The sequence below is a fragment of the Lissotriton helveticus genome, chromosome 6 (assembly GCF_964261635.1).
Source record: "Lissotriton helveticus chromosome 6, aLisHel1.1, whole genome shotgun sequence".
In the NCBI taxonomy this organism is placed as follows: domain Eukaryota; kingdom Metazoa; phylum Chordata; class Amphibia; order Caudata; family Salamandridae; genus Lissotriton; species Lissotriton helveticus.
This window is the reverse complement of record NC_136067.1, coordinates 2,033,873,804-2,033,901,228: the sequence shown is the minus strand read 5'-3', so window position 1 is coordinate 2,033,901,228 and position 27,425 is coordinate 2,033,873,804. Positions and strand designations below refer to the sequence as shown.

At 47.5% G+C, this 27,425-nt stretch overlaps 1 protein-coding gene across 6 annotated transcripts in view; it reads left to right on the top strand.

Annotated features, from left to right (window-relative positions):
* LOC144763959 (uncharacterized) overlaps positions 1 to 27,425 on the top strand; it is a 286,851-nt gene that overhangs the window by 128,941 nt on the left and 130,485 nt on the right. The window contains exon 6 of one of the 6 annotated variants that reach the window (XM_078650026.1): positions 14,445 to 15,422. The exons of the other annotated variants lie outside the window; for them this stretch is intronic. Within the exon in view, the coding sequence (XP_078506152.1) occupies positions 14,445 to 14,645 (201 nt within the window). The 3' untranslated portion in view covers positions 14,646 to 15,422. Of the gene's footprint in view, positions 1 to 14,444; positions 15,423 to 27,425 lie in introns of those variants that run through there. 6 annotated transcript variants of the gene reach the window in all.

Genomic DNA, 27,425 nt, shown 5'->3' with positions numbered 1-27,425 from the left:
AATATTAACCCTTCGGTCAGTTCCATTGTCTTTTGGCCCAATAAGTTTGTGCTAGCAAAGGTTAGCCTTTACAGTAGAAGATTTCCTTTGCTTACGTTCAGGCAAGTCTCTCAGTTTGCGCAGACACAGTATTCCGTTACCTGTTCAGTGACATTTTTTAATCCAAGGTGCGGTGAGATGTGATCAGCATCTTCACACTCTGGAGCATTGTTACTGAGGCAGGAGACCACAAAAGGAAGTGTAGCCCCCTTTAGAATCACAGGCATTGTGCAAAACACTCTTTTTGCTTGTTGGTGGTCTTGCCTTTTGGGTCAACAGGTGAGCATTCTGATTTGGCATTTACAGCCCTGAAGCCAGTACAGGCAGATGCTCACCTTTAGCAGTTGTGACCTTAGAAGTTGAAGTGTGTATTGTCTGCAGTTGCACTCTGAAGGCTGATGCAGCAGCTACTCTTGGATGGGCACCTCGACTGGCAGCATCATGTTCTTGGGGTTGATAGGTTGAGCATTGGGCCGTTCGGTGACAACTCATTAGGCAGCGCATTGTGTAAGATGCAGTGGGAGACCGAGGGACTCTGTAGATTTCTGGTTGCCCCACACCCCGGTAACATACTGAGCTTCTCCTACTTGACAGTCACTCTAACCGCAAGGCAAGACATTCCCTTCCCCTTCTCTGAGTAGGGGGGAGGGAGGTGGCAGGCGTCTAGGTGCGTAGCCAGACCCTTAGCATCTCCAGCATGTTGCAGATATCAGGTGATGTCCCCTCACCCCTAGCAGAATTGCTGTTATATAGACTCCAGCCCTGGCCCTGGTCACATAGCAGTGCTTTTTGTACGCTGGGGAACACCCCCTTCCTTGGTCAGAAAAGACTTGGAACGGTTACAAAGTGGAGTAGATTGAATCCCACGTGCATATTTTCCAGACAGGAGATGTGGGATTCTCAGTCTCAGACCTCGGAACCGGTTTGAGTTGGTTCTCTTTCAAATGTAATTTCCAGGCTATTCTGCAGCTACACCTTTTGTACAAAGTAATGACTCTGCTAGCAGGTGGCTATGGCGCTGGCTACAAGCAGGAGTATGCAAAAGATGGGAACAATGCCATGTGAGTTTTCTGCACCTGGCTTCTGTCACATTGTTGAAACAGAAATCATAGACTGCTGAAAAGCCGAACCCTGCCTAGAAACATCCACATTTTGAACAACAGAAACTGCAGTCCCACCTATCATCTACCAAATGGCAGTGCTCAGGAAGAATTAATCAGCAGTCTTTTGTTAAGAAGGTTGTAAAGGTAGTTCTGTCTCCATTCTCATCACTTCAGTAAACTGTGTCTTCGCCCTCCTGCCACAGAAATTAAGGTAAAGCACTTCCACTGTCTAGGGAAGCTATCCTCACCTTCCACGTTGTGATTTGCTAAACTAGGGGCATCCAAAATGGACCCCACTGGTCCCAGTGCTTAGACTCATACCACACACATAGTCCTTCTACCATGTGCTACACAATCATTGCACATAAACACACACTCGACATACACACAGCCTGTTGGCTCAAGGTTGTGGATTTCGCATAACAGTGGAGATTTATACACGAGTTGTCGGTAGACACAGAGAAACACTGTAATTTACAACATGGTATGCTGCTACCTACAGGGAAAAGACATTGCTTAATATAAGGGCACACCTGGTGTGCCCCTCCAGGACACAGGACAGGTCGGAGACCACACATTGTCAGGCACATGTCTAGGCCTCTGCTCACACGCTAGAGTAGACAATAAACATCAGGTTATCAGTTTCCCATGCAGTCTGGCAAGCACAGCTGAGGTACACACCAGTTTGACATGCAAAGAATATTTCCGTTCCAACACAAGTCCCTCCCAGATCTAACTACTTATAACTTTACTACACTGTTGGAGAAGTCCTGTTGTTGGATCGGCAAAACTGGTGGAAAAGTTCATCTGTATTCCTATGAATCCACCTGGAAACCTAGGTCTTTTAACAAAATATCCATGTCAGCAATAAGGGATTACCCCCCTTCATTGCCATCATCCACTTGAGTAGTTTGTGATCTGTATGGACCCCAAGTTTGATACCAAACAGGTAAGAGTCGAACCTCTTCACTGCCCACTCTATCGCAAAGCATTCTTTTCAATGCCTGCCCAGTTCTTCTCTCTAGGAAACGGTCTGCGACTAACAAAGGTCACTGGATGCTTGTCATGAAGTTGAGCCAGTACTGCTCCAACTCCTTTATTGGAGGTCCAGCCATTACATTTTAAAAAAAAGTTTTTTTTTTTTTTAATGAAATATTTTAATGTAGCACAGCTGACAAAGGCCCAGGGAGCTCTGGGATATTTCTGCATGGAAAGGTCATTACCATGATCATCCAGTGCTGAATTCACCACAGAGCTCACTTTTTTTTTAGTTTTTTTGTTTAGTTTCAAAAACCCTTATTAACAAAGTTGCATAGATAAATTACATTCTAGCACTGAATCAGAGCACCATGCACATGGACACGATTGAAAGTCGCAGGGAAGACCAGTAGCACAAAACATCATAACATGACAGCATAGCAATTGTTGAAGAGGCACGTTTGGACAATAAGCAATCATTGTAATAAGGCTCACAGGACTCCTGTGGGGGAACACAGGTGGGGGAAGGACAGACCCCGCTGAGAAGGAGAAGGGATAGGGAGGGGAGGCCGATAACTATCCAACACCGGCGGCTGCCGCGGGCGGAGTGCCGGCGGGGAGCGCGGGAGAGGGAGCCGGGCGCTGGGGGGGGGGGGAGGGACGAGCAAGGAGGTATGACACCAGGGGTCTCCATATGTCAAGTGGGCGAGATCTAGCTGGCATAAGGTCCCAAAATTCAGACAATATGGTCTGGCAGCACGATGCGTCCTCGAGCCATAGAGCGAATTTGGGTGCAGGTTTGCGGCCCCAACACATGGCAACCCTGCACCGCGCAAGGACGAGCAGCATGGCAATAAGGCGGCGTGAAGTGTCCGTGCAGAATTTAACAAAGCTGAGGACGCAGAGCGGGGTGTCAGGTTGAACCGACGAGGAAGTGATCTCCGATATAGCGGAACAGACCTTGCGCCAGTAAGTGGAGACCTTGGGGCGCAACCAGGCAAGATGAGCGTAGTCCGCGACTTGAGCAGAACAGCGTAGACATCTGTCACTGGGGATAAGTCCCAGTTTGTGCAACTGAACGGGAGTGCGATAGAGCCTGTGCAAGTATTTGAAGTGAATAAGGCGCAGGCGATAATTAGGGGACAGTCGCCTGGTCTGGTTGTAGCAGTAAAGCCAGTCGGCTAGGGAGATCTCTATACCAAGGTCCACGCCCCAAGACACGCGGGCGCGAGCAGTGGAGATAGAGGTGGTTGACAGCATGAGTGCATCTAGGGGCCGATTAGGATGGCAGACTGATGCATGACCGCTGGGCTGGAGGCGGCGGAAAATGCACCTCATCATCCGCCAGCAGCGGGCCTTCCGTCCGCCATATTAGGAAGGGGAACTGGGCACATTTAATGTCCACCGCGTAAAAAATTGAACCGCCGCGGGAACACACCAGACACCACGGCGGACGGAGCCAATCCAGGCTCACCGCCGTGCGGAATGACGTCCCGACCGTCCGCAATATTACGATGTCGCAAACAAACCAGAACACCGCAGCGGAAACACCTCCATCTCATAGACTGCGGAAGCACCACAACGGAGAGGGAAAGCATTGCCACGAGACCCACCGCACGGACCCATGCGCCATGGACCCAGCCCTACCCGGCCCTGTTCCTACTTCACTACCAGCAAGTCGTGCTCCGTCGTGGACACCGCCGCAGGTGTGCAAGCATGCAGTACACACATACCACTCCACAGCATGCATCAACACTGGTACCTGTCCACACCAGACACCCTGGTGGGGACAGAAACACACACAAGTGCACCCACACCAGTCCCACCTCAGTACAATCACCCCCCGCATCAGGCACATGCCGCCCACGCAACACCACAGCCAGCCCACAGACGGACTCCGCTGCACTGTCGGCGGTTGGGCCTGTTACCGCGGCCACTCCGTCGGTCGGTTTTTCTATGGTTCCGTCCGCGGTCGGCAGTCTTTGGAGACATCCGTCCGCCGCTGTCGGGTTTTGCTGGAGGGGAATCCTAATAGCACCGCCGGTTTCCCCACGGTGCGGTCGGACGGTCATTTCCCGCGAGACTGGCGGTCCGGACGCTTTCCGTCCGCCATCCTAATCGGCCCAAAAGTTTGGTTACCAATTTCATCGGAGAGGGAAATGAATATAGGAACTCGAGAGTGGTCATTGAGGGAGGAGGCAAATGAAACGTATAGTGTAGATCCTTTCAGCTTGCCCGTAACTGATAAAAAAGCAGCGTATCCATGGGGCCGGAATCATCAGCAGGAGAGTAAAATGTGTTTCCCGGATAGAGATCCGACACAGTGGTCAGCCTCAAACGGGTAGCATGTTTAACCATACCAGAGGGTTGGAGAGGAGGGAAAGCCGGGTGGCGAACTATCGCCATTGAATTTGCTGAGAGCATAGAGTAACCTGAAAAGTGGTGAAGTCCCTCCCAGGCCCATCACAGGGTCTTGACTGTGTCTATTTCAGTACGTGGGAGTTTGGCCATGGCAAACAAGGCAGTAGTGAGCGGCCACGGGGTAGTGAGATCCGCTTCAACTGCCACATGCGGCTGGAATGGAGTGGGGTGAAGCCAAAAGTGCAAGAAGCTTGCCTAGGCACATATCACGTAAAGTTTGAAGTCAAGAGCGCCGAGACTGCCACTCACCATCGGAAGAGTGATAATGTCGTACGCGATCCTGGGTTACCAGCCCAGATGAGAGAGATGATCAACGAAGGGACCTCGTGAAAAAAATGGGCAGTGAGGGGAACAGGAATGTTGTGGAATAAATATAAGAATTTTGGGAGGACCACCATTTTGGCAATCGCGATTCGACCAGCCAACGATAGGGGCAACCGGCTCCAGAGCGGTACCTTCGATTTGCGCCAGTCCAATGTACGCCGAAGTTGGCTCTCCAGAGTTCGTCCACGTCCCTACTCAACCAGATTTCTAAATAGCGTGTGGGGCCCGATGCCCACACAAAAGGGTAGTCCGAAGTGAAGGGAATGGTGGCGTCCATGAGAGGAAAGAGGATTGACTTGTTCCAGTTGACCTGTATGCCTGAATAGCCACCAAACTGTATAATCTCGCGTACTAAAGGACTGAGATGCTCCTGAGGGTGACGGACATATAAAGTGATGTCATCCGCATACATGGAGACCAAGAGGGCGCGTGCCGCAAATCCAATCCCCTTCTGGGTGTGGTGTTGCCATGGGGGGGTACCAGGACCGATAGGGATGGGATCAGATATCAGGCCATTGATCAGAGGGCGGGTGGTAGGGAGAGCGTACAGTAGTAACATTTTCCACATAAAAACCGGGCTAAAGCCAAGACGCGGAAGGAGAGAAAATAAGAAGGGCCACTCCAAAGCATCAAAGGCCTTGGTGATGTCCAGCAGGGCGGCCGGAGCGCTGGATTGATTTGGTGGAGGACGGAGAATGTGGTCTGAAGGTTGTGAGAGGTTGGGCCGCCTGGAATGAAGCCGGACAGACTGGGAGAGCGATGTGCGGCATGAGAGGCAGAAGACGCGATGCAAGCTGTTTGGCAAATATTTTGTTATCAGTGTTAATGAGGGATAGAGGGCGAAAGGTATCACGGGTCTCGGGTGGTTTGTCAGGCTTTAGGAGCAGAGTCAGCATAGCCTCTCGGAGCGAGGGTGGGAATTGGCCGCTCTCGAAGGATTTGTTACATGGCTGCCAGATGTGGTACCAGAAGAGGAGCTAAAGCTTTGTAAAAAGCGATGGGCAGACTGTCCAGACCGGGGGCCTTGTCGCCGGGCATGCCATTGATGGCGATCAAGATTTCCTCTTTGGAAAAGGGCTCGTCTAGGTATTCACCGTGATAGTTTTCGAGCCATAAAAGCCCGATGGTATTAATTTCTTCTGGAGAGGTGGTGTAATCTAGTCCACCATCCTGGAGCGCTGTAATGACGGACGCGGGGTGGGCGAAGGATGTTGGCCACGGTTTTCCCGGGATGATCGCCTTCGCAGTAGCGGGGCGTCTGGGCCTCTCTGCCGAGGAACGAGAGTTCACGGTTGGCAGGGAGCTGCCAGGAGAAGGTGTGGCAAATGGAGACAAAGTTGAACCGGCGCGTGATCTGAGAGTGTGTGGGCCTTGTGATCAACGGAGGAGAGCCAAGAGAGAATATCCGGGGAGTAGATCCATAGATCTAGCCGGGACCAGCAGTCACGAGTGCCAGTGACGCAGGTACCCTCTCGAGCATCAGGACGCATGTGACGCCAAACATCGTACAGGGAGTTCTCAGCGAGGATGGATGATAACAGGGAAGTAGCACGCGGATGTGATGCATGGGGGCCGGAGCGGTCAAGGACAGTGGATAATGTGACATTAAAGTCACCCCCCCCCCCAAAGGAGCGCAGCGGGCCAAAGGAGGAGATGTGTTGCCAAACCTGCGTAAACAAGTCCGGGTCGTCACTGTTAGGGCCATAGATTGCAGCGATCGTCAAGGGTTGGGCTTGGAGGGAGCCTTGGAGAATAACAAAACGCCCTGCCGGGTCAGTGATTGCGCGGGAGGTTTGCCAAGGGAGTCCCCTACATATAAGGATAGAGAACCCCCCGAGAATAGTTGGAATAAAAAGAGGAGTGAGATTCTCCCCAGTGCCGGAAGTGGGGTCTAGCAGCAGAGGCAGAGAGCAAATGAGTTTCTTGTAGCAGACAGATGTTCACCTTGTGCCGGATGAGAGGCGCATGGACCAATCGAGCCTTGCGGTGTTCGTTTAGACCACGGATGTTCCATGTCCAGACAGTAGTGTCTGTCATATCTTCATAGTGTGAGGGGCAGACATGCGGAGTGTGGTAAGTCTGGCCAGGGCCCTCGTGCAGGTGCGTAACATTGAAGTATTCATCCGTGAGGACGAAGAACAGTGCAACATTAAAGGGGATGGGGAAGGACGCCCCCAAACTGGGTGCAGCAAATAACAGGGCTGAAAGGGGGAACTACAAGCGTAAAGCCCAGAGGGTATGGTGCTGATAAGTATCATGCATGGGAACCAAATCTTGAGGATGGGCGCATAATCGTGTGGCATGACATAACTGAGCAAGTGCAGCTTGGTGCAATAATGCAATCTGAAGAAAAAAGCAATACATGCTGACAAAAACAAATACGCCTCAGAAGGAGGGAGTAGACTCCAGAAAAACACCACCCACCCACACCAACCCCCCAAATAGGTTGAGACACCGCCCGCATCCACCCCAGGGACCCACAACTTGGAAGGAAAGAGTCAATGTCCAAAATGGGAATTATCCCATGGAGGGATGGCATCGCCCAGCGTACACCTCTGCCATAAAGACAGGGTGGCCAAGCTTGTAGCAATAGCAGGCCCTTAGGGAAGGATAACATATAAACTGTAACAGTAGGACCAGAACACAGATTTGACATTGGTGGGCCCAGGAGGGCTGCAGAAGCTTGAGGGGCTAATTTGGAGCCTCATGGTATACAAATAGCGAACATATAAGAGAGGACAGCAATTCAGTCATTGTCACTGAGGTTATCAGCAGCGGTGGCTGGCGGGCGAAGAGCGATGCGATCGATCCAACTTCTTGGCAAAGGCGAGAGTCTTGTTTGGGCCAGGAAAGATGTGTAGCTTGGAGCCCTGCTGGACCCGCAGTTTGGCAGGATACGCCAGAGAGTAAGGGACCTCATGTTTTTTGCAGTATCCGCTTTGCCAGTAGGAACTCACGGCGAGCCGCCTGGACAGCGACTGTGTAGTCAGGGTAGAAAGACAGGGCGTTTCCCTGGTGTCGGATTTCGCCACTCTCCCTGGCAGCACGGAGAATGGGCCGGTAGGCCCAGGGCTGGGCGGGGGCTGAGGGAGCGGTGCGCCCGCTCGACAATAAAGACAGAAGAAAGGATGTCACCGAAAAGGTCCCTGATGAGCTGCTCAACGAAATTCTCCATTCGAGCAATATTGGTGGATTCTGGTACTCAAGCAATATGGAGGTTGCTCTTCCACGAGCGTGCCTCCAAATCCTCATTTTTATTACAGATGAGATCAAGCACCTTATGCAACTGGAGCAGTTTTTGGCGGTCCTGAGTGGCTGCGTCCTCGGCATCAGAGACCTGGATTCAACATGGGAATCGACTCTGGCTTTAAATGTATCCAGTCGGGCTGATAGCTGGTCCAGTTGTGCCGCTATGCCTGTGACCGTGGACTTGACGTCCAACATTATTGCCTTGAGGTCATCCTTGTGTGATGGGGCCGCCTCCTGAAAGGCAGCATGGTCCCCTGCATCAGAAATTGCACCCTCCTGGCGCGTGAGGCGGCGCTGGTTGAAGGTGATCTTCAGCTGTTTCGGGTCGGTTCTCCCCATGGCTGGCAGCAGCGGGGGGATGGCACAATCGAGCAACAGAGGGGAGGTAGCTGCACTGGTAGAAGACAGTCGCCACCCCGGGGGCACCCGAGGCGGGCCGCTGCAAGAGAGTTTGAAAATGGACGCCAGTGGCCAAAGGAGATGTCCCATATGGAGAGCAAGCAGGAGGGGGCAAGGTTAGCCTCCAGTCAGGTGAGGCAGCACTGGCGGTACCCCCAGGAATGGCGGTCAAGACAGGTGAAAAGGAGATGTCCCATATAAAGAGCAAGCAGGAGGGAGCAAGGATAGCCTCCAGTCAGTTGAGGCAGCACTGGCGGCACCCCCAGGAAAGGAGGTTAAGACAGGTGAATGTCGGCCCCAGGAGACCAACGGTGGAGGTGGCAAACAGAGATGAGTTAAGGCCTTTAGCTTGGCGGCGTGGCAGAGACGTGGAGGCGGGCACCACAGACGTTGCAAATGGGCTCCAAGGCCACGGCGCCCACAGGGCCAAAGTGGGTGCCCAGCAAGCCCAGAGGATCAAACTTAGGAAGATAAGGCAGGGTACGATGAGGAAAGTAAGGCCGCTGGAGAAGCGTGGAGGCACCAGTATCAAAGGGCCGCCCAGCTCGACCAAGTCCCAGAAGAAGGTCGTCCAGGGAGTAGGCACCACGAGGGGGGCCAAAGCGGCTGGGGGACGCGGGTGGCAGGCCGTCTCCCGTGCAGGGCCAACACGGCGGGCTAACTGACTAGGAAGAGGCCAGGGAAACAACGCAGTGGCGATGGACAGAGAGGCCCCGCGACAAGGCCCGCACAACCCCGCCCTGCTGCGCGACCCCCACAGGGCAGCCCCCACCCAGGGCACTGAGTCGTGGCTTGCAGGCGGGTACAGCAGGCAGCCGGGGTAACGTGATGTTCAGGACGGCAAGTGTTCCAGCGCAGATGGGCCCAAGGCTGGGAGTCCTTAGGACACGGACCCCTCTCAGCCCAGCGAGAAGAAAGCCGCAGGAGGGAGGATCAAGGGGACGTGCGACACGACAAGGCTGAATACGCGCAGGCTGGAGCCGGTGAAGGGAAACAAAGCAGGCCGCAGGAAACAGAAGGCAGAGGAGCGGCGGAGGGCTTCAGGCAGCCACAGGCCGGGTGCAGGTATAGATCCGGGGGTCCCGCCAGCATTAGGCCTCACACAGCTGGGAGTCACGGGGGTGCACCGCCCCCGTCGCCAGGCCCAGGGACCAAGAGAACCCAGCAGCGCGCCGCCAGTCACAATGGCGGAGACACTCACCAGCCACAGCAGGTTCGGATCCCATGGAGTCCACAGGCTGGCCGCCCAGGCAAGGAAGACGCAGCCGTTGAGCAAGTGGGTCGGGCCTCTTCAGTGGCATGGCACGGGCCCTGTGCGGCAAATCAGGCAGCACTGCACAGCTCCAACGTGACCAAGGAGATCAATGAAGGCAGCAGTGGAATGAGGTGAGTGTGAGCAGCAAGAAGCTGGGTTACTACGTTGTGGGTGTCTGCAGGATTATTTCGGATGAACGGCTTGGCCGGCAGAGCCAACCTAAAGTGCGGCTGTCTTGCAGCCGGCTAAGCCACGCCCCCCCAGTCCCGCCGTTACATTGAAGGGGTGACCGTAGTCAGGTACCTCCAACACTGATGCATTATATAATGCTGTCTTCAGGTCCTCAAAGGTCTTCTGACACTCTGCAGTCTAAATAATGTTTTTAGGATACTTCTTGGATGTCTTGGCTGTCAAGGGTGCTACTATTGTCCCACAGTTGGCCGCAAGGTTTCTGTAATAGCCATTGAGTCCTAAGGAGGCTCTCACTTGAGTCTGAGGAATAGGTCTCTCCCACTCCAACACAGACTGGATCTTTGCATTCAACAGATGGATTTTCCCATTGCCTACTGATACCCATGTTCGACTGCAGAAGACTGCTCTACCTGGCACGTGGTTTCCTTAGGCTCTCATTACATGTTCAGGGATAAATTCCGATCAAATTGAATTGGAATTATAAGTTGTGTCATAATTATCACACGCTTATAGTTTTCTCCTTATGCAATTCTGGGGGAACGTCCCGGAAAATAGGCAAAACATGCAGAATTCGGTGTGTTAAAAATCTATTCCACGTTATGCCTTGTTTTCCTGCTCAAAACTCGGACTAGCAGGTATTTACCACATTCTGTAAATAACTCACCGTGGGGTAATGGTGTTTACCTTGTGTGTTAAATAACCCACCCTATTTCAAATAGAAGACAATTGCCTCCAGTGCTCTACCAGTCGCTCAGCGGAGGGAGTGGTCACATTTTAATGTCATTCACAAGTGCAAATGCACTCACAAGTGGAGACCTACTTGTAAACTTTGGAAATGCAAGATATTTTAATAAAAACTTTGTGAAATAAAATGAAAATTAACAAAATGCTACTCATGCGAGAAATGGGGACTCTGAATGCACAGAAGAAACTGGACGTGATTCTCCCTCACTCCTCCTAAGAGGCCTGATACAGGAATTAGTTGTGTCGGTCATATTGGGTGGGGAGAGGCCAAATCCCACATGCTCTAAACCCAGCAAGGCCAACTGAGGCATCCATCCTTTCGAGTTCGGTAAAGGGTGCACTGATAAAGTGGGTTATTGTAACTTCTCTTATATGCAGCAGAAGTATGATCTGAGCGCTATTAAAAAACAATGTGTTGGCATTATTAATGTACTTGAGTATTATGCCTGTATACTCTTACATCACAACATGGGTACACTTGATATGAGTCACATGGGAACAATGTGAAGTGCCTAAAACTAATTTATGGTCTGCATAATCTACACTTATGCATCTTTCACTTCAGTTCATTAGAGTAAGTCTTCAAGTTTTGTAGCCCTTTATCAAGTAGAAATGTCAGGGTTCGCGGGGCGATGTTTTGCTGAGCTCCACTATGAGCCGGCCAAATATTTTATCTGTCAACAAAGATTTGCTACAGGCAGCAACATTCCGGAGAGGCTTGTGAGTTAATAGAGCCACTTCTCTCATGGCGTCGACCTCATATATGGCCGCCTCGAGGTATTTTTTCGTCATACTAAACAGCGTGCTGGGCATTTTATCTGCTCTCCTTCCACCCGAACAACGCCATGTGCTGTCAGTCAAATGGCATGATTCTCGACATGACTAATTCTACACTTTTTACAGCCGGCCGTGGGGGTTTCTTTATTCTTCGGATTTTATTCTGAAACATTGAAATACATACTTTTATGAGAAGCTTTATATGCATTTACCACAGAGGAATCCTTTTATGGACCTGCAATCAATAAGACTCCCCCATTTCCTCTTTAAGTTATACCTCAGGCCATCAATCAATCAATCAATTTAAGCTTATAAAGCGCCTGGTTGCACAAACCTGGGACAGGGAGAACTGAGAAAGGTATCAGACAATGGAATTATCCGATGGAAAGAGCCAAGTCTTAAGCTTTTTCCGAAAAACCGTCTCAGACGCTTCTAGTCGGAGCACCACTGAGAGCTTATTCCAGTAGTTTGCTGCAAGGAACCTGAAAGAGCGTCCGCCCATCCTCGCTCTTCTGATAGCAGGTATGCGTAATTGCCCCGTACCACTGGATCTTAGACCACGCGTGGGAACATACGGGGTAAGAAGATTGTGTAAGTAAGAAGGGCCTTTCTTCTGCAAGATCCGATGACTAATGCACATAGCCTTAAACAGAACACGTTTCCTCATCGGGAGCCAATGTAAAGATTCGAGAGCCTTGCTGGATGATGCTCTCTTAGGGAGCATTAGAGCCAGACGAGCAGCCGCGTTCTGAATGTGCTGGAGTCTCTGAACGCACTTGGCATTAGCCCCCAAGTACAAAACATTCCCATAGTCCAGCCGGGATGTCACAAGGGAATGGACCATCGACTTTCTTGCTGACATTGGGAGAATGTCTAAGGTCTTGCAAAGAGTGCGTAAGACCCCCACACAGTTACCCATCACTCACCTGGTGTGGGTCTCATAGGACAGTTTAGAGTCCAACCAAATCCCCAGGTTCTTCACCTGATCTTTCGGGGATGGGGTCTGTCTCAGGGTGGATGGCCACCAGGCAGATGACCAAATCGAGGGGGTCTTGCCTATAATTAGAACCTCCGTTTTATTGCCGTTTAGCTTCAAACAGTTCAAGGCCGTCCAGGATGCCAACTCCTGAAGACACAGTGTGAAGTTCTGTACGGTCTCTGCCGACTCTTGAGTCAGGGTTAACACAAGTTGTGTGTCGTCCGCATATGACGCCACACTTACTCCAAACTTGTCCACCATCTCTGTTGGAGGGGCGATGTACAAATTAAAGAGAGTAGGACTAAGAATGGAGCCTTGTGGGACCCCCTGATCAAGCTTAACACTTTCCGAAAGGAAAGGTTTTTGTGACGCCTGAAAGCAGCGGTCGCTTAAAAAGGATCGCAACCATTCCATAGCCTTACCACCCACACCACCCTCATGCAAACGCCGCATTAGAGTGCGATAGGCAACAGTGTCAAAAGCGGCATTCAGGTCAAGAAGCACTAGTGCCGCCGTCTGTCCCGCATCCACTAAACTACAGATAAGCTCAGTGGATAAGAGCAAGGCCGATTCCGTAGAGTAAGTGGCGCGAAAACCAGACTGGGTAGGATGGAGTAGGTTGCAATATTGCATATTAACAACCTTTTCAGCTACCTTCGCAAAATAAGGCAAGAGGGAAATCGGGCGGAGATTCTCCATCTGATTAGCTCTATTATTTGGTTTCTTTTTCAGTGGAATAACAATGACCTCCTTCCATTTATTAGGGACTTTCCCAGAGGAAAAGGAGAGCTCCAGAAGATGTCTCATGTAGGGTTCCAATATAGTGAGACTCCCCCTCAGGATCCTTGGGGAAGCCGGATCTCTGGGTGAGCCAGACTTAATACTGGTTGCCATTGCTATGAGTCTATCTCCACTAGGTACCACAAAATCACGGAGACAGACTGCCTCTGGGAGCCTAGAAATCCCTTCACTACTGGCACTGCCCTGCTGAGCTGAGGCAGGAAAGGTGGCATAAATCCTCCCCACTTTGTCTGCAAAATAATCCGCTATTTTGTTACAGGACTCAACTGAGCTCACGGCCATGATGTTTTTTCTTTTCCTGTTTTATAAGACTATTCACATTATAATTCACCTCACTTTAGACATCGTTTAATTACTTTTTATCTCTTACCAAAGCAACAGTTTCTTCTTTCATGATGTCACCTATCCCATCTTTATGCAACTATTTCCCTTGTGGCTTTATCACTAAGCCATTTGCATGTCAAATTTGAATAGCAATGGGGAAAACAAGTAAACTCAAATTTACTGGAACATCTACTTCGCTCTCAGATTCAGATTCTGCTCTACAAGAAATGGAGGACACTCTTCTTCAGAAGTCAGAGACTATCCCTGCGACAATTCCAAATTCCTCTGCACTTGATAAATTACCATTGAGAACCAATAAAATACTTAAAAAAGAGCCTCCCTTCCCATTAAATCTACTAAGATCTCTATGGAAGTAATACTTGAGATTCGTGCTCTAAACCTGTTTATGGAACAAACTAATAGCACATTGCAACATTTAGATAATAAATGCTCTGCTCCAGACACAGTTTCAGTTGTAGAGCAACAAATGTATCAGCTTCAAGATATTCCTTCTAGTATTTCACATCTGGAATACAAAATTTAAATTCTAAAAAAATATACTGAGGATATTGAAAACCAAAACCGCAGAAATAACCTTTGAATTTAAAGTCTTCCAGAAAATAATGAGGATTTGGGTCCAATTGCTTATTTTCAATCCTTCCTTCGAAAACTTCTAGACATGTTCTCCTCTACTCATTTAAACACTCAAAGAGCACACAGACTTGGCCTACGAATCTCAGTAAAACAGGGAGGAATTATTGCATTTTTCCTGCAACGCACTGATCTTCTAAAAACAATGACTGCTGTTAAATCTAAAAAGCAAATAATATGGTTTGGTCATAGACTCTATTTTTCCTAGGATGTAGCAAAGGTTACAGCCGATCTTCTGAAGCAGTTCCTGAACATGAGACCTGCTTTCAGAGCTATGAACGCCAGAGTTGGTCTTCTTCAGCACTACTTTTTTAAGGTGACTTATAAAGATAAAACAACTACTTATTATGATCCAACTGCTCTTCAGAAATTTCTTCAGCACCAAGGAAGTGGGGCAATGGAAACTTGACTACTGCCTATCTGCTATTTCACTCATATGTTTCTTCCTTATGATCGCTATTTTTGTTAACAATGTTTTCACCTGTGTTCTGTTTTTGACACACTGTTATCCCTGTAATGTACTCCACTTACATATTCCTTTTTTTCCATCTATAGATATGTACGTTTCTTCATCTCATTTTTCTAGTGTCCTATTCATTATGATACACTAATTTATGCCTTAACTGCCCTGCTTGTTTTTGGTGTGAAGATGTTGTCATCGTCAGTATCTGGTGTTACCACCCCCTCCCCATTTTATCTGTTTCCGGAGGTATGTTTCTCAGTCGTCATTTGTATGACTTGTACTATCTTTATATTTCCCTTTTTGTAACTCTCTCGTTTATGATTCACAATTTTCTGTTTCCTCTTTTTCCTATACCCTTTTCTTCCCCCTTTCACCTTTTCCCTTTCCTCTCTCCTTAATACAATTCCTGTTTGAATGCATAAATCTTTCTTTATCCATATATTTCAATTTTGTTTTATTACTCCGTATTGTAGACATACATATAGTTGATACTTTTGTTTCAGTTTTGCATTCCAGCTGCATTATGAAATATTAAGAGTGTAGGTAACCCTTTGAACGATAGAGAGTCCTATCTCATTTAGCTAAACTCAAGACAGATGTTACACTGTTATGTTATGTTGTTATGTTAAAGAAATTTTTATAGCGCAGCTAACACCTGAAGGTTTCTTGGCGCTGGTGCTGAGGAAACAAAGAAAGAAATAAAGAAGTGGACAACAGGACTAGTTATAGGCATCAGTAAACAAAAAAGTTTTAAGAAGGGATCTAAACCTGGTGTATGGAAGGGGCAACCTTAGAGGGGGAGGGAGGGCATTCCAGAAGGTAGGGGCTAAGAAAGAAAACCTAAGGCCACCGTGTTTCTTCCTCTTAAATCTGGGGACTGATAACAGAGCCAGTTGGGACGAACGAAGGTTGCGTGAGGGAAGGTAGGGGTGAAGGAGGGAGGAAATAAAAGAAGGGGCTCCACCTGTAAGGGATTTAAAAATTATGCAGCCCAGTTTAAACTTGCAACGAGCGTTAACCGGGAGCCAGTGGAGGCTTTTCAAGAGGGGGCTAACATGTTGGTACTTGGCTTGGCGAAAAATCAGAGAAGCAGCCTGATTTTGAATCTGTTGTAGCCTCTTGGCTTGGTAGTCAGGGATGCCTACATAAAGCGCGTTAGCATAATCAAGTCTCGAGATGACTAGCGCTAACAGCACCAGGGTAAGGGCCTCTGTGGTAAGGAGGCGGGAGATCTTTCGTATCTTCCTGAGCTGTAAGTGACTAGAGGACACTACCGCACTGATCTGAAGTTTCATAGACAAGTCAGCGCTAATAATCACCCCCAGACTTCTAGCCGAGTTAGTCGGGCAGGGGGGACTGCCCAAGTTAGTCGGCCAGAAGGATGGTTGCCAAGGGTTGGAGGGACCCCCGACACTACTTCAAGAATCTCATCTTTCTGAGTTGGAGGCTGCTAAATAAAAAAAAAAATGCTGGGTTGGTAATGTTTCTGCTTCACCTCCTATGGGAAAAAAGAATGGTGTTTTAATTCTATGTCATAAGGATCTTCCAATCTCAGTCACGCACCAAGAACATGACTCAGCAGGCAGATGGATTATTGTTAAATTACTTGTGAATAATACTCCAAATACAATTTTCAACTTTTATGGTTCAGTCTCTGTAGTCAACACCTTATTGAAAATTATTTCTGACAGACCTCTTCAATATGATGATGATTACATTATATTTGGTAGTGACTGCAATCAGGTCATGAAACCTGTAATATATAGAAGCTCCAACGTTAAATTTGTACTCATAAAAGTGCATGCTCAATTCAAATCTGTCATTGAAAATAAACCACTAGTTGACATATGGAAGCTCAGTCATCCATATCTTTGTGAATACTAACTTTATTCTCCACCTCACCACTCTCAATCTCGTACAGACTATCTTTTTTCCAGTAAGAGTTTGGTTCAACACACCCTTCACTCGGATATTGAATCCATTCTAATCTAAGATTATGCCCCTATATACAAATATTTAGATTTCTTACCTTTCTCACCACATTCAGGTAGATTGCATGTTATTATTTGATACTAAATTTGTTTCTCAATTTGAGGATTTTGCCCAAGAGTTTTTTGTTCTCAATAACACAAATGACACTTTCCCAATGATATGGGATTCTTTTAAAGCAGCAGCTCGAGATTTATCATACATTTTGCTAATAAAAAGAGAACGTTTGCAGCTGTATCAGACCACATTCTTGATAAAATCAAAAAACTTGAATACACATATTATAACTCAATAAATGAAGTTTCTTTGCAAGAACTAGTCGATGCTAAGCTAACTTTCAATCGCTTAACTACTAACTCTTCTTCTTCATAATGGTTAAGAAAGCAGTGTAAGATATTCAGGTAGCCATAATGAAATTGGGAAGGTATTTACAACAATTTAAAGTTTAAAAATCATGAACAAAAATTGACTCTTTACACAACCATAATGGTGATAGCCTCCTTAAAGGTAACGATATTTTGAATGAATTAGTTCTTTTTTTCACAAATTTATACACTCCAGAATCACATCCTTCATCATCAGACAAATACAATTTCTTTCAGTCTATCCCTCCCCCCAATTTCCCAACAGTGATTCTGCCACATTAGAAGAAGTTATTTTGTTATCCGAAATCACTCATGCAGTTTCTTCCCTACGCAGAGGGAAAGCCCCTGGACCCGATGATTTTACAATTGAATCCTAGTCATTTTCAAAATCTTCTCCTTTCTAAACCTTTGCTCTTATTGAATTTTTTTTGTCAAAAATGAATCTTCTCAAGGCACTTTTCAAGAAGCCTGAACAGCCTAATTCCAAAAGACAATTGAGATCTGAAACAATGTAAAAATGACTGTCCCATTTCATTGGTTAACATGGATTATAAATGTTTTGCTAAAAGCCTGGCATTACGCATTGATTCAGTCTTACCAAAATTCTTTGGCCCAGATCAATCTGGTTTTGTTAAAGGTCAATTACTGTCTGATAATTCCCGTCTTATGCTCCAGCCCGATGCAGCTCTCTTATTCAGCCTTGATGTGGCCCCGGTGTGTCCTGCTCTCTACTCGCCCAAGGCCTCTGATGCCGTTTTGCTCTTGCTCTACGGGACCCCCGTGCGGGCACTTGGCTCTCCCCGCTAAACAGCTGCTGGGCCTTCGCCGTGGGGATGTCGCATTACAGTCTGGGCTCAGCGGGAAAGCTCAAACCCTCTTAGCTCTTGGTTGCCTCCTGCCTGTTTCGGGCCAGTCAGTCCATGACCACCTCGTGTATAGGTCGCCTCGCTCAGCCCATGGGTCGTTCAGGGCTCCACTCCTCACCTTGCTTGCTGTCCAGAACGAGCAGCCCCTCTGCCTCGATGTGTAAAGCGGGCCGATACCCACCTCAGGTACCCCAGGTCTCTCCGGCAGAATCCTGGCCGTCCCCGTCTCGGGGGTGGAGTCAGCTTCGTTGCGGCCCACATCGGCGTCCTCCGCTGCGCGACACCACCAAAGACCAGCCCTAGGCCTCACTCCGTCTCGCAGCTCGCCTGGGCCCTTCACCGCTCTTCGTGCTTGATCGGAGCCTCACCCACTCCTCCTCCGCCCTCTTTTGCTCCTCTAAATGCAGAACGGAAGGGCGGCGGGGGGAAACGCTGGAATCAGGGACAGACAGACGAAACCTGCGTCTTACTCCGGCGCTATCTTTGCCACACCTTCATATGTTCCTATTTTAAATCTTCAAGTTCAACTTATACTCCATATTTTCTATTTTCTATTCATATTTATACTTTTAAAAAGTTGCTTTTTTAATTGCTAATACTGTTACTCAACAGTAGTTATTTGTTTTGAATAAACTCAAAAAACGTAAAAAAATGAAGAAATGTGAGGCTTTTGTCTCCGAAGAGAAGCGCCTTGGATGCACAACTCCTAGGTGCTACTCTATTGTAATAACTTGGAAGAGTTATATTTTATTCTTCATTTCTGACATGTTTGCTCCTCTCAATGTGCTGGCATGAATCAGCACACAACTGCAACTTCCTGACTGTTTATTTTCACCACTTAAAAAGCTGCTTTTGGAGGAAGCATGCAGCTCACTGTCCTTCTGTCTGATGCAATGACAGGATGGATTGCTATTGGTGAGAAATTGCACAATAAAGAGCTGACTTCGTCTTGAGAGCTTCGGAAGGATGAAAATTAAGTTGAGCATTTTCAGATAAACCTTAAAGCTAAGAGACTGTTCAGTTAACTTATCTAACGTATCTCCCAGCTCCGGAAAGATAACTTGTAGCGTTCACCATTGCCAGGGGTGAGACGGTGCTTAATTTGTAAAAAAATAAATAAGTGCCAGGGCCCTTGTCAGAAGGCTACTGCAGCTTGCACCAACCCATTACCCCTGCTAGTGCCTTCAATGACAGTACCAACAGAGCTACTAATCATCATTCGTCTACAAGTGTAGAGATTTTTAAAATACATTAAAAATTACTAATGCCCGTCGCCCATGCTATTCTTATGGCTTTGGTTAACAGGTATTAGCCATTGTTAATGTATATTGAAATATTAAACAACTGTGGTCATCCCAAAATTAGACAATCTGCGCCACCATGTGGCAGGCTGCCATAAGTGCCAGCGTTGACAATAAAGTGCCGATGCTGAGCACTGGAAAACACTGGCTCAAATTAAGCACTGGGGAGAGACCTGTATAGAGTATTCTAGTGTCCCAGAACACCGGAATGCAATGTATCTGGATGCAATACAGTGATATGTCCAACGATAAGTGCGTTCTCAAACTGGAACCATCTCTGGTTCTCTTACACAGACATTCCCCTAAGAATTCATCTGACCTCCGAGTTAATAGTTTTACTGACTTTTAGTACAAATTATTAAATTATTGTCTTTCTCGCCTTTGGTTTAAACATCTGAGCAATGCAGCTGTATTTGATTTGAAGCTTATAATGATCTTTTCCATCATCATCTATTTTTCCAGCAGTTTTACATCACATCAACTTGGCCAATGGCATTAGAGCAATTTACATGAGCTTAGATTACACAAGGTAATTTTTTTACTAGGCACGGGGAGATTAACAGGCTTATTTAAAAAAAACTTGCGCTGCCAGTGCGTCACATTTTATGATGCTCCAGTGGCGCAGAATGCAGGCCCATATCTACGTGTCCATGCTAAGCTACTTTGCATGGCTTTTCATGGCCTCGTAGATATGGTGTAAGGCAATGCAGCTCAAGTCGCTGCGCTGCCTTACACTTCATAGGGGAGGCGTTCCATTGGTGTTGTGCTGATTTGCCCAGAATCATTTTGCACTGATGGTAGACTCAAACCTGGTTCCTCAATTCCTAATCTACCTGCTCTAGTTTTTAGGCTACATATCCTCCTAACAATTCCTTTTATAGTTCATATATTTGCCAGTGGTATATCTTGTAATTCCCCCTCTATCTCTTTTCCTTACCTCTCTCTTCCTCATCGCTCTGGTTTGACCGGTGGAACGTTGGAGCTTTGGCGGTTGTTATTAACCGTTTCTTATGGTTTTCCTCACACTATTGATGTGCTTCCTTTGTAATGGCTGAATAAACTTGTTTAACACATTTTTCCTGTCAGTTTTGTTAGAATTAACCTGTGCAAACCTATAGAAAATGTGCTCCCAATTTTGCCTCTGAAGCACCTTACATGACCTCCATGAAAACATTTTGAGAAAAAAATGTTTTCTTTCAAATTTGTGTTATCAAATCCCAGCAGTGGATCAGGATTTTACACAGGATAAAATCACCTTAGAACACACAACGATTCCTACAATTAGTATGGTATCACCACAAAATGATTTATAGTGTGATTAATTACTATCATAACCCTTTATATGTCTCCTTTATGTCACCCTCTTAAAAAAAGCTAGTCTTGTAATGGCCGCCATAACATATGGTCCATGTTCTGGTCAGCCAATCAAGGGGCGCCCCTTTGGGACCTCACCACTCACGTCTCTTTGGGTCCGGGTGTGCTCACCCTGTTCTTTTAATTCATTTTCAGGATGCTGGGACCATATCCCTGAGTTCTGTAATGGCTACCACAACAGTCATTGTTCAGGTTCTGGGCAGCCAATAAGGTTAGACTAGTCCCCTTTAATGTGGCCAATCAGAATATTTCTGGACACCAACAGTCCAGAAGTCATTATCTTTTTAACCCCTTCATGACCACCCAAGCACCTCTTTAAACGCGAATATCTTGACAATGTCTGAACGGATTTACACCAAATAATGAAAAGCATACATTCTGAGTAGATTTCTTACTTTTTGCCACATTTGGTATAATTCTGTTCAGCTGGTTTTGCTGTATCGCTTCCTAAAATTTCCTATGGGAAAATTACTCTTTGGGACCCCCCATATTTTCATCCCCCACTTGATGGATCTCCCAAAAACTTTCCAGGAAGGAGCAAAGGTGGATGAACTTTTTTAAGGGAAGTTTAGTGAATATTTGTCAAACAGCGCCTAAGTTATTAGGAAAACAAAAAAGCTCTTCCTATGTTTATTCCCACATAACTACACAGTCGGCACCCCCTGACTATCACATCACTTCGATCCTTGTTTTTTCAGTGAATTTCTAGGGATTTTTGATGTAAAGTAAGATCTTATTATCTTAATAAACTATAACCTCACTTTTAGCCATATCAGTGAATTTCTAAGGAGTTTTAACTTAAAGTAAGATTTTATTAGCTTACCTAACTATAATGTCACTCTTTGTTTTTTTTTTTAGTTGAATTTATGTTTTTTTAAACAGATTAACCCAACTTCCTCACTAACCCTAACTTTAGGCCGTGTGTGGTGTGAGGCTGGCCACAGGGCCTGGTCTGTGTCCAGTCCTTTCACACATCCTCTCATGGATGGCCAATCCCCACCCACACACAGCGCCTGACATAACTGGCATGGCGCCCAAAGCCCCATGGTCAGCCAACCCCATGCAGGCGGCCAACGACCCAGGGACCCCTGCCCCCTTTTTATCCTCAATTAATTTTTTCTTTATTTTTTTGCAGTACAGTAGTACCCCTACTGTACTGGAGCTTAAGCATCACCCACGGCTCCATGAAACCATGCAGACTTTTCTTATCAACACTTACATGGTATTGCTGTTCCACGGCTCCAGCGGCAGTCCCAAGTTACCTTATGAGCACACAATTTTTTTAAACGTTTGGGAGGGGGGTCCTAGGAGTGCCAGAAGTTGAGGGTACCAGTACCCTACCCCCTGCCCTATATCTTATTTTTAAACCAAGTTCATGACACAGGAACTGACTTCTGTAATGGCAGCTGCAACAATTTTCTGTTATGTTGTGGTCAGCCAATCGAATTACTTGGTCCCAAGATATGGTACTGATTCTCTAGGACCAAAACGGCTGATGGTTAAAAAAGTTCTCTTGGCAAATTGGATCATTTTGTTTTTAAAATGTATATTACCGTAGGAAGAGTGCCAGGGGACCAATTTTCCAGGTATCACTATATTTTAAACAGAAATGCTGTGCATGTAATGGATTTACACCAATAATGAGAAGCAGGCTTTCTGAGTAAATATCTAACTCTGCACTTTGGGGCCGATTAGGATCGCGATTTTCCCGCATCCTCTGGGCCGGCGGAAGCCACCGCCGGCCATGAGGATGCGGGAAAACCGCTGGGGAGGCACAAAAGACCCACCGCCAAATTAGGATGGCGGTGGGTCTCAAAATCGGTCCGCTGCTTTTCCGCCGCGGTCGCCTTCCAACCGCGGCGGAAAAGCTCTAACATGGCTGGCGGTGTCTATCAGACACCGCCAGACATATTAGGATTGCGGAAAACATATGCCTTTCCACGGCGGATTCTCCGCCGTGGAAAGGCATACGGTGATTTCTTTGGGGGCCTGTTGCGGGCCCCCAGGGTGAGTGGGGGGGTGGGGGTTGCACATGGGGGGTACCTATGGTACCCCTCTGCATTTGCGTGCATGAAGGGGCAGGCACCGCTCGGTGCCTGCCGCTTTGTGCATGCAAATGTTAAGCATGCATATTTAACCTTGCGGCGGGTGCTGCTTCGAGCAGCACCCACCGCAATGTTATATATACAGGATGTGACCGCCAGGGTGGCGGTCACATCCTAATTGGCACGGAGGGACCGCCGCAGCCCCCGCGGACGGTCCCTCCTCCTCTAGGGTGGTGGACGGACGAAAGTCCGTCCGCCATCCTAATGAGCCTAATGAGCCCCTAAATTTGTTGTAATTCTGTTCAGCCATTTTTTCTGTATTGCTTCCCAAAATGTCCAAGGGAAATTAACATGGAAAAACAATGTTTTGGGACCACCCCTTCTACTCTGTCCCCTCTTGACAGATGACCCTAAAAGTTCCTAGGAATGAGCTGAGATGGATGAGCTTTTCTTACAGAAAGTTTCGTAAAGATTCTTCCATGGTGCTAGTTATTAGAAAAACAAAAAACACACTTCCCATAGAAACTGTGACTAACATATAACTACACTGTGGTGAATGCCTCTGTGTAATACACGCACACGTGTATATATATTTGAGGTGAGCAAATTTAGGGGCTGATTTACAAGAATCTGTCGCATCTGTAGTGATGTGTCACTTTCCCTATGCCAGTTTGCAATTCCCTTGCAGCACCATGGAGGAACCGTATTTAAAAAACACTACGCACCGTGGCGCAAGTATTGACAGTAGCGTCTGAAATACTGATGCATCTGTTGGCACAAAAGGCACACATTGCTGGAGTCGTGTTGCAAGCACGACGCAACTCCAGTAATGCATGTTAAAGTCTATACTTATTGTACTGCGTCACTTTTACGAGGCTTTCCTGTGTGGGAACGCCCACCCTGCATACATTATACCTGATGCAGGTATAATGTGACCCTGGGCTTTACAACGTGACGCATCTCCCTAGATGCAATCACATTGTAAATTGGCCGCATTGTTTACACCGCTGCTGCGTCACAAAAGTGACCCATAGTTTGTTGCTGGTGTTGAGACTACTATATATAGGAGCTGCTTTCCATATAAACTTGGGAACTACCCAGAGTTCTCTGCTTCTTTTTTGTGTGATTTGTGCATTACTCTATGCCTGAAAGGGTTTTGTTTTGACTTATACTGGGTGCTCCCTTGTGTCTGAACAAAGCTATACCTCTCTGAAGAGCTCTAATGAGAGCGAAACACGTGTCAGGGGTTGCTTTTATTTATTTCTGGTTGGCTTGGATGGTATTTTCCCAATCCAAAGCTGTAATACTGTGCCTGGAGTGGTAAAAGGCTTCGGCCTGGGTAGCACTGTGCTAATACTATGCTTAAAGACTTTGTTGTAGGAATGGCAAAAGACTTTGTCCCTTTCTATCTTAGCGTGGATGGCACTGTGCTAATCCTATGCCTAAAGACTTTGATAGAAAAGCAGACATTTGAGGTGAGCAAATTTAGAGTGTCACTGGTGTTGAGAGTACTTTATACAGGAGCTGCTTTCAACGTAAACTTGGGAACTACCCAGAGTTCTCTGCTTCTTTTTTGCATCATTTATGTGTCACTCTATGCCTGAAAGGGTTTTGTTTTGACTTATACTGGGTGCTCCCTTGTGTCTGGACAAAGTTATAACTCTCTGAAGAGAAGGAAACACGTGTCAGGGGTTGCTTTTATTCATTTTAGGTTGGCTTGGATGGTATTTTCCCAATCCAAAGTTGTGATACTGTGCCTGGAGTGGTAAAAAGTTTTGGTCATTTTACAGCACGGCATGGATAGCACTGTGCTAATACTATGCTTAAAGATTTTTGCTGTAGAAATGGCAAAAGACTTTGGGGCTTATTTACAAGCCCCTTGCGCCACCCGTACGTCACTTTTCCCATGTTAAAAATGACACAAAAGTGGCGCAAGGGGCTTGTAAATAAGCCCCTTTGTCCCTTTCTATCTCTATCTATCTTCTATGAGTGGCACTGTGCTAATCCTATTCTTAAAGACTTTGATAGAAAAGCAGACATTTATGATGAGCAAATTTAGAGTGTCGCTGGTGTTGAGAGTGCTCTATACAGGAGCTGCTTTTCACCAAAACCTGGGAACTACTCAGAGTTCTCTGCTGATTTTTACATGCATATTTTTCCACAGAAAAACGTTTAATTGAAAAATCATTACTGAAAAACAACATATATAGGGGGTACACTGCTATTTCCCATTGTTAATGTATAGTCGATTACAGATATAATGTACTTTCTAAATTCGATATAATAATATTATTTATTTATTCTAGTACTGTATTTTAATGTAATTTTCAGTTTAATTGTATTGCCTGGAAATTATCTTCCCCTCAAAATGTTTCCTTTAATTTTCGAATTATTTTTATTTCCTTAATATACGCTTTCCTTAAAAAGAATTTTAATTAATTGATTCTTTCCAATTTAGGCATGGTCCCTAGGAGAGCATGGGGGGGTTCGCTCTGGGGCGCCCTAGTCAGCAGCTTTGACAGTATCTGGTGGTCTGCCTTTAATGCAGGTAGGGTTTCCGGGACAGCATGCTGATTCCATCTTGGGCTCCATGGTGAGCAGCTTTCAAAGTCTATGATGATCGACTTTGGATGCAGGCTGGCGGCCTTATTTATGAGACCTTTTAACAGTTTTGCAAGGCCGTTGTGTCATTTTTTGTGATGCATCGGCACCGTAAAACATACCCCCTGTTGCGCCCTATTTGGAAAGTGGCGCATCTAAGCAGATGTGTCCCTTTGTAAACCCCTGTGCGACATTATACCTGCGTCAGGTATAATGCAGGCAGGGGGCGTTCTCATGCGAGTAAGCCTCGTAGAAGTCATGCTGAGATTTTACTCCACCACTTCTAGGGCGCAAAGCGTAAGGGTGACACAGTGGTATATCCATAGCCCTCCCCCTTGCATTGCTGGAGTTGCGTCAGGCTTCCGACACAACTCCTGCAATGCGTCATTTTTTAGCCAACAGATACAAACTGACGTATCTGTCATTCCTTGCGACATCATGTGTCATACAGTAAATATGACGCACCCATCATGTCGCAAGGAGGACGCAATGAAAAGTGACTCATTGCTGTTTTCACACAGAGATGAGTCACTTTTCATAAATGAGACCCTGGGTTTCCAGGGCAACATGCACAGTGGCACATGCTGGTTGGGGGACCAGTGTCTCCAGGTAAGGGTGGTGCAGTGGACCCCGGCAGTTCCTTTCGGATTGCATTTATCTATAGATTATTTCCGAGGAGTACTAGAGATCTGGTGGGGTCTGCGGGAGTCGAGTGGAAGGAGGCTCTCAGCTACGGGATTCAAGGACACAAAAACATTTTCTCAGCCCCAGCGCCAGAACCCCTGGCCCCCGCCGACACCAGGACACCCGACTAAGATACGACACCGCCGTCCTCATCGCACTCAACACCGGACGACCAACCGCCTGCTACCAAGCCACCCCTAAGTGCACCCACGGACCCTTCACCTGTCTAGCCTGCAAATTCACCTGCCTTCAACCCCGCACCCCGCCCGCCAAACCAAACACCAACAACAACCACCTTAAGTGCATCCTCCTCAACACCCGCTCCGTTCACAAGCACGCCATCGAACTCTGGGACCTCCTCGACACATCAGCACCAGACGTCGCCTTCCTCACGGAAACCTGGATGAACGCCTCCTCAGCCCCCGACATTGTCATAGCCATCCCAGACGACTAAAAAATCACCCGGAAGGACCGCACCAACAAAACGGGAGGAGGAGTCGCCATCATCTACAGAAACACCATCAATGTCACGACCAACGCCGAAGACATCGTCCCCACCGCCGAACACCTACACTTCCAAATCCACACCGACCCCAGACCACCCTCAGAGGAACGCTCATCTACAGACCCCCAGGCCCGCGCACACGATTCAGTGAAACCATCCCAGACTTCATCAGCTTGCACGCCCTAGCCACACCAGAATACATCCTCCTAGGAGACCTGAACTTTTACCTGGAGAAAAACAACGACAACCCCACCTCCACCCTGCTCCACAACCTCGACAACCTCGGACTCAAGCAACTGGTGGACACCCCCACCCACCTCGCCGGCCACACGCTCGACGCCATCTTCTCCGCCAGTAACCACGTCGCCTTCAACCACTCCACCGGACTACACTGGACCGACCACAGCTGCGTACACTTCACCTTCAAGAAGACTACATCTCACCACCTCGCGCATCGGATCCCCCACAGATGCTAGAGCAAAATCACCACAGACCAGCTAACCACATCGCTGAGCCAGAACCCACCAGCTGACACCAATCTACCCGACACCAACAACGCAGCCCACAACCTCGCTCAGTGGATCACCAACTGCGCCAACAAACTCGCTCCACTGAAGAACCCCCAAGGCAAGACCGGAAACAGAAAACCCCCATGGTTCACAGACACCCTCAAAGCCGCAAAGAAATCTTGCCGAACACTCGAAAAGACCTGGTGCCATGAACGGACAACAGAAAACATGACAACCCTCAAAAACGCCACCCGCGAATACCACCAGCAGATCCGGGCCACCAAGAGGACATCGTTCAAAGAGCGACTGGACAACAACACCCACAACAGCAAGGAGCTCTTCAGCATCGTCAACGAGCTCTCCAACCCCAACGCCAGCAACAACGACATCACCCCTTCACAAGACCTCTGCAACGCCCGCGCCACGTTCTTCTACCGCAAGATCGCAGATATACAGGACCGCTTCGGACCCCAATCTCCACCTCCGG